The following is a 19,232-nucleotide window of genomic DNA, read 5'->3' as shown; positions in this document are numbered from 1 at the left end:
TGCCCCCTCCCACTGCTACCAATCCCGCTCCAAGACAGGACCTATTCTGTCCTTCTGCTCTCTGATTTTGTACAAGAAAAAAATAACATTTTTGTTTGTTTAAGATAGCTATGCAGAGAGTTTTTTTTAATGACATTTCTATGTATATATGTATTATGACCTGAATTGTTTCATCTCCTGTTTTTTCCTTCTTTCTACCTTAGTGCCCTACTTATGGTGGTTTCAACAGGTTTAAAAATTCTATATTCATTCTTGGTCTTGTCTTTTGAAATGCTGACTCCTTATGCTCTAGGGACTGCTCAGCCTGGCCACATGAGCAGGAAAAACCATTCTGGCAACTTGCACATGCATGTGAGAAATAGTAGAGAGTAGTTATCTTAAGTTGAAATGTTTTGGTTGTTACACAATAAGAGATGTCCCCTAAATCTAAACAAAAATAAATCCAAAAAATCTGTGATTAATTGTTTTCTGCTTCTATCCCATCTGGCCAGATGGAGCCCCACCACTGACTTTTAGCAGATTATATTACCTGCCTTACTACAATAAAAACCTGTGACTAGCAAATTATTCTTTTCATAATATCATTGAGCACAAATTAAGTAATAACATTTTAAGAAGCCAATATTCCATTTAGTTATTTGAGAGCACATTTTCTGAACTACTGACAAGCTTTGCTATTTGATGAATTTAGGTTTTCAAAATATATATGTGAAGATGAATAAGATAAGGTGAAAAATATCTTGTATAACATTTCGAACTCCTCTCTTTGGCTTAGCTTACAAAGCTAGGAAAGTTTTTGCTCAAGAATAAGACACACAAATAGAAGATCCAGATATGAATCCACACAACTATACCCACTTCATTTTTGACAAAGGTGCCAAAAATATACGATGGAGAAAAGACAGCCTCTTCAACAAATGTTGCTGGGAAAAGTAGTTGCCCATCTGCAAGAAACTGAAACTAGATCCATGTCTATCACCCTGTACTAGTATCAACTCAAAATGGATCAAGGACCTAAATATCAGACCTGAAACTCTGAAGTTACCACAAGAAGGAGCAAGAAACACTCTGAAACTAATAGGTATAGGCAAGGACTTCCTCAAAACAACCCCAGCAGCCCAGCAACTGACAGAAAGGATGGACAAATGGGACTTCATAAAATTAAAAAGCTTCTTTACAACAAAAGAAATGGTCTCTGAACTGAAGAGACCATCCACAGAATGGGAGAAAATATTTGCCAGCTATACATCAGACAGGGACTGATAACCAGAATATACAGGGAACTTAAGAAACTAAACTCTCCTAAAATCAATGAACCAATTAAAAAATGGCTAACTGAACTTAATAGAACTTTCTCAAAAGAAGAAATTCAAATGGCAAAAAAGCACAGGAAAAAATGCTCACCATCTCTAGCCATAAAGGAAATGCAAATCAAAACCACACTAAGATTCCACCTCACCCCTGTTAGAATAGCCATTATCAAAAACACCACCAACAACATGTGTTAGTGAGGATGCAGGGAAAAAGGAACCCTTATACACTGGTGGTGGGAATGCAAGCTAGTGCAACCACTCTAGAAAAAAATTTGGAGACTTCTTAAAAATCTAAACATAGACCTACCATATGATCCAGCAATCCCACTCCTGGGGATATACCCAAATCTATGCAACACAGATTACTCCAGAGGCACCTACACACCCATATTTATTACAGTGCTATTCACAATAGCCAGGTTATGGAAATAACCAAGATGCCCCACTATTGATGAATGGATCAAGAAAATGTGGTACTTGTACACAATGGAATTTTACTCAGCCATGAAGAAGAATGAAATCTTATCATTTGCAGGTAAATGGATGGAACTAGAGAACATCATTCTGAGCGAGGTCAGCCAAGCTCGGAAGACCAAAAATCCTATGTTCTCCCTCATATGCAGACTTTAGATCTAGGGCAAAAGCAGCAATGTGGTTGGACTGAGACCACATGACAAGGGGAGAGCACATTTGGGTGATATAGAAATAGGTAGAAAACCCAAAACATGAACGTGTTTGATGTCCCCACTCCAGAGGAGCTAATACAGAAACCTTAAAGCAACAGAGGTTATCATGAGAAGGGGAACAGTAACCAGGGTAAAGATCAGTTAGAGATGAATCAACATGGGTCACAACACATGTACACGAAAGCAATGCTATGAGTATTTCTGAATAGCTATCCTCAACTCAACTAGCAAGAACACTTTGTCTTCTTTATTAGGTTTGTATCTTTTCTCCAACAAAACTTAGTGATAAAGGCAGAACAAGACCTGCCTGGAACTGAGGAGGGAAGGGGGGAGAAATGACCCAAACAATATATGCACATGTGAATAAAAGAATAATAAAAAAAGAATAAAACATACAGATAATAGATTAAAGAGTAAGTGTAAAATAGTATTCAACAAGTAGTTTAACATGAGTACAAAAGAAAATTATAGTAAGAGAAAGAAATGTGTGCCTTTTCTGCCTGTTGAAATCCTAAGATTACTAATGAGAGATCAATGCAAAAATTATTGGCAAATTATGATCCATAGGCATGGGTTGGGGGTCAGTGAAGGATATTTCAAATGGAAAATCACTTCCCATCCTTTCTGCTTCTTTTCTTCCTATATACATGACCACCCCTTAGCAGAGTTACAGGTCTGGCCATATTCATGTTAATACCCTACAGGGTGAGTGTAGGAGAAATTAGGAAAGTAGCAAGAGAAAATTATTCTCTTCTCTGTAGGTGTGTAAAAGATTCTGATATTTTACTTATCCTTTCTGTAGGGCATTTCCAGGTTGCATGAGTGAAAAAAGGTTAGCAGTACATGATATGAATGTGGTTTATCCCACAAAGACTCATATGTTGGGAGCTTGGCCTCCAGTGTGGCAATATTGCGAGGTAGTGGAACATTGAGAGGTGGCGCCTAAATGAAGAAAATCGGGTCACTGGGACACAGACCTTGGAAGAGATAATGTAGTTCTTTGGGAATCCGTTAGCTGGCAAAGAAGAGAGTTGTTATAAAGGAGTATGACTGGCCCTTCCCCATTCTCAGGCTTCGTTCTTGCCATGTGAGGTCTTCCTCTTGCATGTGATGCTATCTGCCACGATGAGCCTAGAAAAGGCTCATCACCATCTCACCATGCTTAGGCAGATGTCAGTACCATGCCTGCAACCTCCAAATCAGTGAATTAAAAACAATCTTTTCTTTATAAAATACCCAGTTTTGAGGGTTTTGGTATAGCTACAGAAAATGGGCTAATACAGGTTGAAAAAACAGGTAGCACTCAGTAGATGTTTACCAAGATAGTTACTGTGCTAAACGCCCTAAATATATTGTGTTGCTGAATTCCACAAATAATTTTATCAGGTGGGAATTACCACCAAGCCTGTTTTATAAATGAACAAAGGTTCGGTTATACTTATGGATTTGCTCACAATGAAAAAGGTGGGTTGAAATCTATGTTTCAAAGTCTATGTTTATTTATAAAAAATAAATGTGGCTAAATTCTAATTCCTAGTGGATTTTACTCTTTTCAATGTTTTAGGTGGCAAGAGGATCAGGGAAAGGACAGATATTAACAAAAATTTAAAAAAACACCCTCCTACACAAAGCACTCACAACAATCTTCCATTTCTCTCAGTTTTTGATTTTTCTAACAACACATTTTGGAAAATAAAACAGGTTCTCCAAGACTAGTATGCTTGTGAGTTCATAAATTGTAATAATTCTCATGAATTTAAAGATACAAATCACACACTATTTACTGTCAGAGAAAAGCTGTATTAAGTTCACAAACTAAGGTGGCTCTGAGTTCTTCTCACTGTTGTATTAAAGAAATTTAGAAAAAGATAAACAGAAGAAAATTATTCCTTTTGGAAAAACATAAAACTTTCATAAAAAATCTGTTTCTAGCTCTTCAGTATGGAATTTGTCACTAATCATTTTAAACTATGCCCTTTTATGCTTCTTCTGTCTCTTTTCGCTTTCTGAGTAGTTCTTTGATGTAACAAAGACAGTTTCAGACAAGATTTCAGTTCATCTGGAAAAAAAGGTTTAAGTCTGGAGGCAAAATGCAGTGTATTTAAAATTTATATACTCCATAATGCCTTTGTTCTGTACTTGAAGATCCTGCAAAACTTCTAAGCTTCTTTGCCTTCCTCCCCTAAGCTCATTTGTACTTCCTTTGCTTATTACCATGCAAGTGTGACTTTAAATAGTGGTTCCATCATTTAACTACATGCAGAGTCATGGCTGACCCTTTCTGATCAATTGCCAATCCATACAGGTTTGACTGATAAAAGAGCCAATTAGATTTAAGCAAATTAAGGGACATCACCAATGTCAACCACTTATTAAACTGAATGCTGAATTCCATGCATACAAAACACTAATGCACCGAGCCCCATTAAGCGTTGAAATCCTAACCCCATTAGTAACTCCAGACCTTCCAGGGGTAAAGGCCATAAGAAAGTTTCATATTTATGGATTAACATTTGGATTCAGTTTTTTTTTAATTCTTTTCCTAGAACTCTTGAACCTGTACCATAATGCTATTCAAGAGCTCAGATTAAATATATTCTTCATTTCTAAGAGTATCTTAGAGCTGAATAAGAGTATTATGTTATTTCAAACAACCAAAATACAAAAACTTGAGTGCCCAGAGTTAGGGGAGGATATGTGCCGAGCTGAAAATAAGAGATACAACTCCAGTTCTCCAAATAATATTGAACACGAACTTTAAAAATAAGGTCTGTGCTATTTTGATTTTCACTCTCAATCTACATACTGAGTTATTGGAAGCATAACCTTTCTTTAATTCCAATAACATGGGTTTACCACATTTTTAAATCATAGTGTTATCTCATCAGAAAAAGCAATAGCTACTAGCCAATGAGATGTTCCCTAACCATTCAACTAAGAGAGGTTGCATGGTAAGATTCTTCACCTCCTGCTCCCTTACCTCTCCTTTACAAATTCCAATATTCCCATGCTCACCAGAGAAAAAGTAACCACTATATGGGAGAAATCAAAGAATGGTGAGTTAATGAAACATGAGAGTATTTCTTAATCCAGTACTTGCCCTCTGGACAGTCTGGGCTGTAATTATACTTACATGGCCTCAGCACTTTTACTCTGGACTACAGTATATAAGAGAAGGTCAAATTTTTTGAAGTTGGCTACAATAGAAATTTGCTCTGGTAGACACGAAGGCTGGGCAAGACTGAGCACTGATACACTTATGATTTAGAATTGGCAATTAGGCTTTCTTGACTGATTTATTCATTCAGTTATTCATTATGTTTCTTATATGAATAAGAAACAATTTTATAAGCAGAGATTGCAATGGTCAAATTAAACAGGTAATTTCAATATAATATGATTTTCCTCTGGAATACAGAAAAGCCCTCTCTCAGCCTTGCTTGGTAAAGATAACTTGGCTGATAGACTGATTTCTAAGTTGAAACCTGAAAATAAGGTGTACTCAGCCAAGGCTAAAGAGGTTTTCCAGGCCATATTTGATGAAGAAAAAAATAGCATTTTTGTTTTGCCCAAGTCTTCTATTGTTATGCTTTTACTCTATACCAATAATAAAACATGGCTAAGGATATTTTCATTACCAATCTTATGTAATTCGGCATCAAAAGATGCTGGGAACTCAACATCACCATAGAAGAGACCTTATTACTGAAATCAAGGAAATGGCAATAATGATAACAACCCAAATGTAATGGAAAAGTAAATAGCACAAGGAACCTTCTCTGCCCAGAAGTTGGTTCACTTCTGTATATCGGTTCATTTATTATTCATTTCAGTATGGAACACAGTTCACTGGACAAAGGCATGGAAGATTTCTTTAATAACTCTCAGTACTAATTTAATTCTACTTAAACACACACATTCTAGTGAATGCCACATGCTTTTCAGCATGATTTTTATGTGTAAATCAGGATAATATGTTTTCAGATCATTAACTAAAAGGAAGCATGAACTAAAACCTATTTAATCAATGAGGTATCACCTTTAAACTGCCACAAGGTCATAAAAAAGATCATTTCAAAGCTATAAGTTTCCTAATTGTAATCAACAACAATCTAATGATGAAAGAAAGTATGTCCTAATGGCTGTAATAAACTTGAGCAAATCTCTGTCTGTCTTTAAAGACAATTGCTTCCTCTTTTGGTAAAAGGACTTCTCCAAATTCTGCATTTCTGAATACATACTGTGAAAGATTAGATTAAGCCCAGACAGTGTGGGCCAGCAGACCCCTATAATAATCACACAGAGAAGGATCCACAAAGTAGAGATGAAGATAAGCTTAACACCTATTCTGCTTCAGCACCAAAAGAACAATGTCATAATTTCTTCCTGCTTGTGGGATATTAACCTGTCTGTTGCCAGACATGTGTGTATTGAGTTAGCAAAGGATGCGATTTTTATGCAACTGAATCACCATCCTGTACATCAACCCAATTATTAACTCATGCATTCTTAAATACACTAGCAATGAATTAAGTACTCTATTTTGTGAATACAAGCTAAGTTGCTACAAATTATAAATGATCTAAACCAATGTAAATGCTATAAATTAATATATAGCTCATTAAATATTCCATGCATCATGTTAAGAAATATCACTGTGTAACTTTAAGTCTCCACTAAAGCACTGATTACTCTTTAATTTCTAAATGTGAATAAAGGATGTCCCATACTAATGTTTAGAGTTATCACCATTTTATTTCACTTCCAGCATGTGGGTTAGAGTGAAAGTGAAGATATGCTCACTCAAAATTTCCTTGTTCTGTTTTGTGTTGTGATTTGGTCTCAATTTTAACATAAGCACTTACCTAAATTCACTTTCTTCTTTTAATTTTTGGCTTATGAAATATGCTACTCATGTTAATGAATTCCAACACATTAAGTATTCTTTTCTTAAATCATGTAGCTTCTGCCATTTAGAGGTTCAAGTGTCTTAGAAAACATCTGTTCAACAATTCTTACTTTGTCACATTGTCATATAAGGTACAAAATGTGAGTGGTTTGTATGCTACCACGGGTAACGAACCTTTTCCTGGGGAAGAGGTTTCATTACAGATTTGCCCTAATTTTTTTTTCAGTAATGTGGCATTAGCTGCTCTTGAACTCATGACCACAAAGAGATTGATTATCAGCTTCTCTGATGACAATATCATGGCATTCTCCCTTGCTCCAGAATACATTGATTCCTGGCAGTCTGGCTATAGGACAGACATTGGGTGACCTGGGGTCCTTCCCCTTGGATATGGTCAGACCCTCTACATTCTTTTTATTTGTGTGTGTGTGTGTGTGTGTTCATAGTTAGTCTTTGTCTTTTATACATTTTCTTTGGTCATACCAGGATTTGAACTCAGGACCTCAAGCTTTCTTGTCAGGCACTGAACCACTGTGCCATGGACACTATACATTCTTAAACATTCCATTGTGAATCATGCTCTCATTATTCTAAGGCCAGCTTTGTACTCAAGGACCATACATACCATCCTGAGAGGGAGTTTTCTTCTTAGCATTGAGTTCCCAGAAATAGTTAGGACAAGTGTGAACGTGATTACAGACCACAGTAAGAATAATTATGGTAATTTTGAACCAAGTTAATGTTCAATTTTCAATAGAAATATTTAAAATCATAACATCCAGACTGTATTCCATTTCACATATTAAAGTAGCACTACTGCAGTGTAATCAATAGTACAGGAAGTGTGAAGAGTAAAGTTTTCCTGTTCTGTCTATTAACCTATACTCTGTTTCTTTTGTCAAATGGAAAGCCTTTAGTATACATCTAAATTAGTTCTTCAGAAAACCCGGAGTGAGAATCCTTTGAAGTAAAAAATTAAAGCTCAAATTTAATACATGAACTTGGACTCTAAGTCAAGTGTCACCCATGTGACATCTCCAAAAAAAACCATTTTCCAGTCTTTAACAGGCAGAAAGCCAGAGATACATGTGTGTGTTTAGCACATAGGTACACATACATACATGGTAGAAGATGAAAACAGTCTTAAGAAAACAATAAAAGAATATCAAAGAATCAATGAAACAAAACAACCAAATAGGTAGAAATACAATCAAACCTCTAAATTCTAAAAGAAAATTAATTCCAATAATAAACAAGGTGTTCAATGGTGCGACAGCAAACATTTTAAACAGACCTACCCCCTGGAGGCATTACAAGAGTTGCGTGGTTGCTTGTCAAGCTGCCTTGGCTATTGGAAGCGTTCACTAGTACTGTATAGCCAGTAAAGGGAACCGGCTCATTGATGGGCACCCAAAGGTTTGTCTCTTCACTGAGGTGCATGACTTTTGTGCCACTCTGAAGGGTGTAGTTATTGTCTGCTGATTAAAGAAGGAAATTATTAAAATTAGCATAGATTTAAGAGTATTTTCCTGCTATTATTGGAGTATGTTCTTGGGTTCTTGAATATATTATACTACATAAAAGTATGACAGAACACTCTAAGAGGCATTGCAGGTGCTCCAACCATTATGTATACTTTGAGGATAGAGCATGGTGGTTCATGCCTATAATCTCAATTGTTTGGGAGACAAAGTTTGGGAGCGTCACAGATCATGGCCAGTTGGGCAAAAAGTTAGTGAGAGCACTTCTCAACAAACAAGCCAGACATGGTAGTTACATCTGCAATTCTAGCTACATGGCAGGCATAAATAAGAATATCTCAGAATGTAGCTGGTCCCTGGCAAAAACATGAGACTCTGAAAAATAACTAAAGTCCAAAAGGGTTGGAGGAATGACTCCAGTGGAAGAATGCTTGTCAAGCATGTGCAAGGCCCTGAGTTCAAAGCCCAGTACTACCAAAAAAAAAAATTGCATGTTTTTATTTTATTACCTTATGAACAAGATGAAACCTGGGTCAAAATTTCTAATTCATTCATCACAGTGAGCAAAATAACTTGATTGATATTTGAAGATGGTACTAAAGTATATGACAAGTATCATGTCTATAAGTAAAAATATTACATATAAATTGCTTGCTTGATGAATTATATTTTTTTGAGTTTTTTATCCTTGAATTTTTTTGTTGTTGTTGTGAAAACAGAAAGAACACATCTCCCTCCTCCAAATATAGTGGTTCTGGTGATAAGTAGTAACCTCAGATATATCTCAGATATTTCATATATGCTCAACTGTGGAATTTTCTGCTCATTTTGCTTGAGAGTTGAGTTGACTTCTTTATACCTAATTCCTCTTTAAATCATAATTGGTCAAAATATCCTAAAAGTCATTATGCTGTCATTAATGTACATACTTTAATTTTACTACACTGTGAACCTAGTATTATTTGAGCTAACACAACAGATTCATTCATTACAATGATCAAAATAAGTAGGAATGATGCTACTGTTTTTGTAATCCATACAACTGATACATTCCAGATAAACAGTGAGAGTTAGCAAGTGCTTAAGAAGCATGCATCCTGGTGAAATGTGTTCAGCTTGGTTAGAAGATCTGTTTTCAGCTGTATGGGAAAACACAGAAGCTGCCTAGCTGTACAAAATGAATCACTTCCAATGTATCCTCATCCATGTCACACCACCCTCACCCAGATCCTTGCCAAACCCATTCCTAAATCTGTCTGTTCAGGTTGTAGGAAAGCACTGTGCTTAATAACAACACTTTCTCTCCAGCATCACTGAATTATGTTCAAGGTTAAGAAGAGTTAGATGTTAGTGTTAAAATAAGAAAAGAATTAGAATTGAAAATCATAACATTCATTTCAATTTCAACATTAATACTTTGCAGTAAAGTTTACACCAGGTACTTTTTTCAAAAGTTTACATGAGGTATCAAAACATTTTAGTCAAATATTAAGAATGTGCTATAATTAGTCTTTAAAAATACAGAAAAAGAATCATGAAAATCACAGTATTTACTTCAAATAGGCCTTCTTCCTTTGCCCAAACACTTTTAATTATATGTACATTTCATCTTTCTTACAAATTCTGCAGGTAAAAGGAAATGAGTAAAAAACACAGGATATTGAACTACAAGGCAAAAAACAAGTATATTTGTGAGATCTTCAGGTACTGATATAATCTTTATTGACTAAATGATTAAAAATAAAAGATAACCACATACTACAAATGATCTTGCTTTGTATAGTAAAGAAATTCTGCAATGTTTACAAGAAATATGTTTTAACACATTTTAGTAGTGAAGTATAGTTCAAGGAAAAGATCATATATTTAGTTGTTTGAAAGTCCTGTATTTGAACATGTCCTTATATTTTTAGTAATGCACTCTTTGCCAAGTCACTTAATATATCTGAATCTCCAGTTCTTTATTTGTGAACTGGAAATGATTATTATAGCACAGTTACTGTGAAAGTTATATGAAACATTTCTTTATTATATCTAGCATATAATGTGTGCACATAAACACCTATTATTTGAATATTTTCTTTGAGTTCCTAAATATATTACATAAATAGAACCATGACATTACTTGCCTAAGAGGCTTTGGATATATTCCCATTAATGTACATACTTTAATTTTACTACATTGTGAACCTAGTATTATGAGCTAACACATCCAATTCATTCATTACAGTGATCAAAATAAGTAGGAATGATGCTACTGTTTTTGTAATTCATACAACTGATACATTCCAGATAAATAGTGAGAGTTAGCAAGTGCTTAAGAAGCATGCATCCTGGGGCCAGGCTGTTGACCCAACCGAGGAGGATCAGGGTCCAAGGTTGGCCCATGGCAAACAAAATTGAGAGTTTGTCTGAAAATAACCAAAAGCCCAAAAGGGCTGGGGGCATGTCTCAAGTGGTAGAGCGCCTGCCTAGAAAGGGCAAGGGCCTAGGTTCAAAAGCCAGTACCACCAAAAAAACAAACCAAAAAATGTATATACCCTATAGTTTTTTTTCTTCAGTAGCAATTACCAATTACTAATTCTCTACCACTCCCAATCTAATAATGTATTACTACATTGTTTGTGATTAACCAAACAACACTAATCTCATCCACTACCATATGTCATTGTCCAATCAGGTTATATTTTAAATTCTGAAATTAATTGAGCTCAAATAATGCAAAAGGGGGTCTGAGAACTACTTATAGCATAGCCATTTTCATGAAATGTGGGTGAGGCAGACAAAACCTGTAAAATATGCAAAAATATTTTAAAAGATACTTATAAAAATTTTGAGATAGAGAAAGAAGCTAAAAATTAGCTATAAGATACATAGTTGTGTCTTTCATGGCCAATAGAAATTCCTACAGTATACAATAACTTATTATTCTGGATTAAAATTGGTATATTCAAAGGAGCGTCTTATTCCAAGGAGAATAAATGGTACATTTGGATACATGGGAATAATGGTTTTTATTTGTTTTCAGTAAAGCCAGATAAAGAGATACTCAAAGCTTTAAAAATGACTTCAAGAACCTAAATGGAAATAGATAATTTACTCCTAAATCTATCTATCTATCTATCAATCTATCTGTCTAGCTAGATAGCTATCATCTATCTGAATATTTATATGTATACATTCATACAATGTAATGTATATTAGCAAGAAATTGTAAAACCTGCTAAAGAGACTTATTTGATAATTTTATTATGCATTGAAAAGATACTTCCAAATTATGTCATTTTAGCTTCTATAGGTTCTTTACATCTAGTCAACTTGATTTGATTGAAGGTCATCGAGTTCCAACTGCATGGAAGACTTTGGTGCAGATGTCCAAAATACATAAAACATTCTTCCAGCACTTGGGAAATCTGGTTAAGATTAAATGCAAGTCTTTCCTCATCATTGTCTAAGAACAATTACATGATTAGCATCAGAAGACGTCAAGTTCCCAGGATACTTAACTCCTTGGAAGCATTTTCAGTTACAGCCTGAAACAACTGCTGCCATTGTCACATGCTCAGTTGTAAAATTTCAAAAAGGTCACCTTACCCAACAGAGACCCCAGCAGATGCTCCATTCACTCTGAAGTAGTATAATTTGCACATCTTACAAAAGATTGAAAATTACAAAACAACAACAAAAATTCTACAATTAAGTCATGAGAGCATAATTTTACCAATTTTTAGCCAGGTGCAAATGCAAGATCAAAGTATAAACATCTATGATTATAATATTGGTGAAGGTATTTTCCTTATAGTCTGTTTATTTGTTTTTGAAGCAAATTTTGAGCTGCAAAACAAATACTATTGCTAGCTTTGAAAATGGCATGATGGGGGAAATATATTAAGTACCACTTTATTCTAAGTTTCCCAGATAACAACATTAATACATGGTAATTATACAATTAGTTGTAACATTAAGTTCTAGTTATAGAACAATGATTACTCAGTAATTATAAGAAGAATATAATTACTCAATAATTATGAGAAGTATGCAATTACATAACCATTTTGCTCAGTTCAAAAAAGAACATGTGCACCTCTAGGAACCACACAATTTAAGTAATGTTCCTCACCTCTACTAGCCCTCAGTTCAACTCACAGACCTAGAGCAAATGACAGAAATTTCAACTCCCCAAGAAGCCCAAAAACCTCCAGATTCAAAACCAAATAAGGAGCTTATTTACAGTTCAGATTTCACTTCTTCCTCTACCTCACTCTCCCTATCTACTCTTTCTTCCTTTGCCCTTTGGGCTCCATTAGATATTGGGGAGAGGTTTTTAAAAATGCAAGGCCTCAAATCACCCCTGTTTTGTGGGCTATGCTCCCTCTACCTCTTCTCACTGCATAAGCTTTGTTTTCACTGGACTGGAAAATGCAGCCATGTTGGTTCAGCCTCAAAAATCAAGCTAAAAATGCTCAAGTGATAAGCATTTCCTATCACAGTTGACCATTCCTGTCTGATCAGCCTCATTTCTCACCCTATTTGTGAGTATAAGTGGATGGTGATAGTCCACTTAAGATTCTGTATTCTGGAACTGCAACTCTCCAAAATCACACCTCCACTGTAATTTTTAGTTGAGCTTCCCACAACCACAGACTCTCTGGGTTGGTCTGCGCCATTGGACTTTAACAGGGGGTTTCACTAAACTCTTTGCACAATAGGTTGGTTGTCTATTACCAGTGTACCAAGGTTCATCTACATCAAAATCGCTTGTGGGAGACCTCATGAATATTCACATCCTTGAGTTTTATCCCAGACCTACTAAATGAGACTATCAGAGGGCAAGCTCCAGAAATCACTGGGTGTTTTTTCTTCAGCATGTTGAAATTCAAGAACTATCGATTGAGTTATTTAGTCTACAGTTAGACTGGTCTTAACATAATGATTGAAATTCATTTCCTATGCTTCTAAAAGTAACTAGATCATATATGGCATCTTTTTTAGTGATGTCTTTAGACCTTAACTTTGGGCTATAGAATGTTTACTCTATTACTGAAACAATGCATCTAAAGAGAGTATAAAGCTAATGTTAAAACAAAATCTATCTTTTCTGACTACAAAATCTATCACAGCTGCTCTATAAAAAATTTTAAGATATGTATAAAGCAGTTTTAAAAGCGAGTAATCATTATTGCTCACCTGAGAACAGTAACTTTAGAATGTCTAATTTAAGTGTTCTATATTTCTTTTTCCCTTCCTTCTTTCCTTGTCTTCTTCTTTCTCTCACTGAGGTGCAGGGGAAAGAAATATCCTTTGCATATAGTATCACCAGGAAGAAACTAATTTTGCATATGTTATGTATGTTTAAAACAAAGTTCTCTGAGATGCTATTTCAGGATATTTCACATATTCTACATTTCAAAGGGTTTTCAAAGATGCTAAGTCATTCAGTCCTACTTTTCTATTTTACTTTGGAGAAAAAAGTGTTAAATCAAGAAATAGTCAAAATGTATTTCTATGGCCTACAGGTTTTACTTGTAAAGAAGCTTCTTCAGCTTCCACTATGAAGTCCTAGTAAGTGTTAATGACCTCAATGCCCATTTTGTAAGGTGAAAAGCTTGATGTTTTTATTTGTTGAATAGGAGGACATTTTCTATGCAATTTTTAAAAGTAAAAAACCAATTGTATTTTCACACATGTGATGCAAAGGTTCATAAATGATTGTTATCCTAGCGATACCATCCTGTGGGAGCCTCTAGATTGAAATAACACAAATGGGTATCCTTCCCATTCTGGTTGTAATCATTGTCACAAGAATTTTAATGCACCATATATTCCATAATTTTTTTCCTCTGTGCTGTACTGTTCTGACCTTTTCAATATTCTATAATTTGACTGGCTGGCCATTTCAGTTCTCTTCTTTTTACAGCCTTATTAACTTGTGGGAAAGAGGTGAAGTGAACAACCAATCAGAATACATAATATTGCAAAGGTCAGCATAGTCCTGTACAGCCTCATCACACTTGGAATACTGTATGCCAGGCATTAACATCCTGATATCTTATTCATGTGACAAAGATTGTAACAAGAACAGAAAATGGCACAACATGAATCCATTCTCATGACAAAGAGGATAATGAGAAATGACAGCGAACAAACCAAACTGATTCTTGTTACCTTGTGAGGATTTTATATGTCAGACCTAGTCCTGCTTTAAGTTAGCCTTTTCCTGAATCCAATTACACCTTAAGGTAGAAAATGTGTTAACTAATTTTCCCACTTCCAGCTGTAAAATAATGCTATATTTTCCCTGTATTGAGGTCTCAATTTTAGAGTTGCTCAGCTCCATCTCACTAGCACAGAACTCTGCCAGGAAAAAAAAAAAATGAAAAGACATCAAATGGTATACTGTGAGCTAAGAATTCTAGGTCACTCTGGATAGCACATATTAATATTTAAGCTACTTTTATTTATTCTTTACAAAATATTATTGTAAATTATTTTACCCAGAAAGCATGTCCTCCAAATACTATTATCATATAGCTCGGATTTCCAAGGTGCTAGACATGTAGTTTGTAATTAATACATGTCAATGGAAACTTTGACCTAGCCTTAAGTTTATGATAATGTAAAAATATTTATTGATATCTAGCTACATAGCTTTCCTTTCCACAGGACATTTTGAAAGAGAAAGAAAGAAGTAATCTGTGTACCACTTTGTCCTCTGAGAAAGACAGTGTTCTGTTAATGTGTCATATTTCTTACCATAACTGTAATTACTTTAATAGTGATTTTAATTAGTTGTCACCTAGTAAAAGCTGTCATTCTTTGATTCTTCTTTAAATTGTTAGTCTGCTAGCATGACAATTGTACTTTGGGGAATAAACACACAAAATATTTCATTGACTCACCAAAAGGTGCTTCAAAAATACATATGCTGACAGGGCTAATGTGTGAGCAGTAACACCTGTACAGATCCTGAGGAGCTTTTGGGTTTGTTCTGTTTTGGCTCTTTAAAAAAAAAAAATACGTGGGTCAGAGTACACCTAATGTTTCACAATTTCCCACTTAAGTAGTTTAAATCGTTGGGGCAAGGTTTATTTTAGTTATTTTTTTTTTTTATATACCACAGCCAGATTTTCCTAAATGGATTTTTAAAATTTTATTAACATCAGAAAGAAGTTATAGAACAGGGGATGTGCCTTCCTCTGAACATTGCTGTGAACCTGAAATTATTCTTAATAATAAAATCTTTTTAAAAAGAAAGGGAATATGTGTATGTGTAGAGATTAAAGAAATGTGATCGATTTTCATCAACTATGTTGTAATCAGAATTGATCCATTTAGTTTTCTACTTTGACTTAGTTCTTCCCAATTGGGGAAACTTACTTTTCCAAATGAACAGATAACTTCCATCATTTCCATACCTAAGAGCTAGCTGGACAAATATTCCCCCATAGAAAGTGGTCTCCAGCTTCCAAACTAAACAGTAGACATGAGCATGACTGTTTTATCATCAAAAAATGTCTCTTTCTGGAGCTGTAGTACAATCTTACTAAACATGCTTCCCTGGCTGAGCCTTTAGTGCTACTCAGAACAAGCGGATAACTCAACTGCCATAATTGATCCCATAGCACAATCTATCACTCATCATGTAATGAAGTGCTTAGAATTTTTTTTATTGATAGGATTTATACATTTTGAAAAGGTTCCTCAGTTTGAGGACAGTGACTGTGAGTGAGAAGGATATTATTTTGTTGGTGGGTTCTAGCAGCTTTATTTGCTATAGTCACACAGTTCGATGTTAGTTATATATATTGTGTTACGGTATTATCAAAAACTTAGCAACTCAAGACAATATTCATTTAGAGTCTCAGTCTCTGAGTCTGGGCACACTTTATGTGTTCTTCTGCTCAGGGTCTCAAAAAGATGCAGTTGATATGTTGTCTGTGTCTGAAGCCCTGTGTCAAGGCTCTAATGAAGAAGGGTCACCTTGAAATTCAGCTTGCTGTTGGCAAGATTTAGTTCTTTATATGCTGTGGGGACTGAGGGTCTTGGTTTCTTGCTGGCTTTTGGATGGAGGCTGCTCATGTGAGCCTCTCCTACATGGCTGCTTGCTTTTAACCCTCCTAACAAGATTAGTTACAGTGTTTTGTTTTTGTTTTTGCACTACTGGGGTTTGAACCCAGGGCTTCACGCTTGCTAGGCAGATGATCTACCAATTGAGCCACTCCACCAGCCCAGACTATAATCTTATTCATTATTATCTTCATGGAAGTGACATCCCATTCCCTTTGTCATATCCCATTAGTTAGAAGAAAGTCTCAGGTTTTTAGCACACTCAGCGGAGAGCATTCCACAAGGACATGAAACCAAGAATTGTGGATCATCAGATGCCATCTTAGAGTCTGTGTGTATAGTTTCTAAGCTGTGGGTATAAAACATCTTGTTGGAAAGTTATTTGGAAATACATTGTGAGATTTGAAACATTTTTGTTTTGGGAAAAGAATGGATAAATTCAGCAGTGTTACAAACTTGCCCTCCTAAAATATTTAATTAAATAGAAATAAAACTAGAAAAATAACAGTACCATTAACACAATGAGAACAGCTGACAGTTTTGGGGGAGAAAATACAAAAATGGAAAGGAATAAAGGAATAGTTCCCTTTTGAAACCTAAGAACAGAAAAAAAAATCCATGGTGAATTCCTGTTCACAGCACAACTGTTAACTCTGCTTGCAGAAGCAGGTATATAAATTAAGGAAAAGCATGAGAATGCATCCTAAATTTTTATTTTAGGGATCTGTACAGGTGTTACTGCTCACACATTAGCCCCGTCAGCATATGTATTTTTGAAGCACCTTTTGGTGAGTCAAAGAAATATTTTGTATGGGGGAAAACAAAACATTAAAAAATAAAAATTTTTTATATTTTATTCCTTAATTTATTTCCTAAATTAAGGAAACGCATGAGAATGAATCTCTCCTAGAAGAGGACCTGAAGAGAGAGAAACTGAACTTGTACACAGAGGTAGGAAGAGAAATCAGGCTGGCCATCTTGTCAAGCACTGTGTTGATTTGGGGACAAAGCTGATTCAAGGATTCTTTGTTGAGAACCCAGAAGTATACCTGTGATTGTCCAGGCAATTGAGTGGTGGTCCTTCTTCCAGTAGGGGTGACCTCGTGTGCATTACCTGAGATGCAAGTTTGTCTGGGCCATGTTGCTTATGGCTTTTGCTTACATGTAATTCTCTCAATTTCATGACAACTTTTTCAACTATTGAATTCCCTCACTATTGTTCATCTTTGTTTTCATTAACCAAATTTATTTTTGTTATTTGCTATTAAAAAAAACCATGAGTTGAGAAAGATCTGAAATGATGTTCACCATTTGTTAACACTGATTATTTGAAAATAGTAATATTTTTAGTGAATGTTATTTTTCTGTATTACATGAATTTTAAATTAGCATTATAAATTAAAAAGTCATAAAAGGACTCAAATATCCAAGGAAAGTAGCTACATTATATTTTAACTTATAAATAAATTATAATAAAGCCAGAGGTCTACAAACCATAACTTACGGGCCAAATTTGGCCAGATGCTTGTTATAAATAAAGTTTTATTAGAACAAAGACTCTGATACTTCCAGGCATTGTCATGTTGTGACTGCAAAATCCAGTAGTTATGGAAGAGATATTTTTACCTGCAAAGACTAAATGTTTACTAATAAGGTTTCTGGTCCTTATTAGAAGAAGTTTGCTTACCTCCAAATTTAACAACTAAAGCAACTGCCTCTTAAAAATACCCGCCTTCCTGCATGAAGGCAGTCACTTCCATTTGTGGATTAATTCTCTTGACTAAACTCTCTTTAAACACTGCAGTGGTTCTTTCCAGAGAAAGAACACTGTGATTATAGCTGCGTGTTACACCACTGTACTATAACTCCATGAATGCATTGAATGCCTTTCATTGTCCAGCAATTATGAATGCAGTCACTAAAAGAGAAAGAAGTAGGAAGAAAATATCGATAGTTCCCTAACTCCACATGCCTTGGGAGGTCAGCAATGGAAGTTCATGTGTATTGCTTATAAAACAGTAATAGCTGCTGTTCTAATGGCTTAATAAGAGGAACTGAAGAGTATTAATGATTCCTTGGATGAAAAAAGTCATTTTTGGTTGGATCTCTCTTTCTACTGTTTATGAAAGACTTTTTAAAACATTCACAACTATGGGCCTTCCAGAGGAAAATCAGAGGTAGGTCATTTGGCCAAAACATGAATCATAGTCTTCTACAGATTTTAGTGAAAATAAGTAAATGGCTAAACAAGGTTAAAATATTTGCAGCGTTAATATTGCCTTGTAATTTATTTAAAAAAATCAAATAAGTGCATAAAATTTTACCTATTCTACATATTTTTAAATAAGTTATTAAATGGTTTAATTGTGCCTGTGCAAAAATTTTGCCTAAGAACCAAGAACCAAGAACAGAGGCAACAGAACTATAATGTGGTACCATGAGTCTCAAATTAAGCATTCAATAAGTAAAGTATAATAAGATATAAATTTGTTTGTAAAGCAAGAGTCTGAAAACATTGGCCACTTGAGCAAAGTTAATCAATTTTGCTCTCTAATTTAAAGTTGAACCGTTTTTCTCTTTTAAATCCCCCAGATGGTGTCTTTCTAGGCTGGGGTAGATACAGAAATGAAAAGAACCAGCCTGGATCCCTTTAAAGGCATTTTACTTACTTTCACTGTTTTCTTATTGTTAACCTAGACCTGTTAGCATGGTTCACTTCTAAACTAAATGTGTGAAAATAGATCACACCTCTGTCATGAGAAATAGTTACTCACCT

At 35.0% G+C, this 19,232-nt stretch overlaps 1 protein-coding gene across 1 annotated transcript in view; it reads right to left on the bottom strand.

Annotated features, from left to right (window-relative positions):
- Ush2a (usherin) overlaps positions 1-19,232 on the bottom strand; it is a 759,580-nt gene that overhangs the window by 272,747 nt on the left and 467,601 nt on the right. Inside the window, exon 37 of the mRNA XM_074048325.1 lies at positions 8,207-8,386. Within this exon, the coding sequence (XP_073904426.1) occupies positions 8,207-8,386 (180 nt within the window). The remainder of the gene's footprint in view (positions 1-8,206; positions 8,387-19,232) is intronic.

Source organism: Castor canadensis, chromosome 11 (genome assembly GCF_047511655.1).
Source record: "Castor canadensis chromosome 11, mCasCan1.hap1v2, whole genome shotgun sequence".
NCBI lineage: Eukaryota > Metazoa > Chordata > Mammalia > Rodentia > Castoridae > Castor > Castor canadensis.
This window is presented reverse-complemented; position numbering and strand designations above follow the sequence as displayed.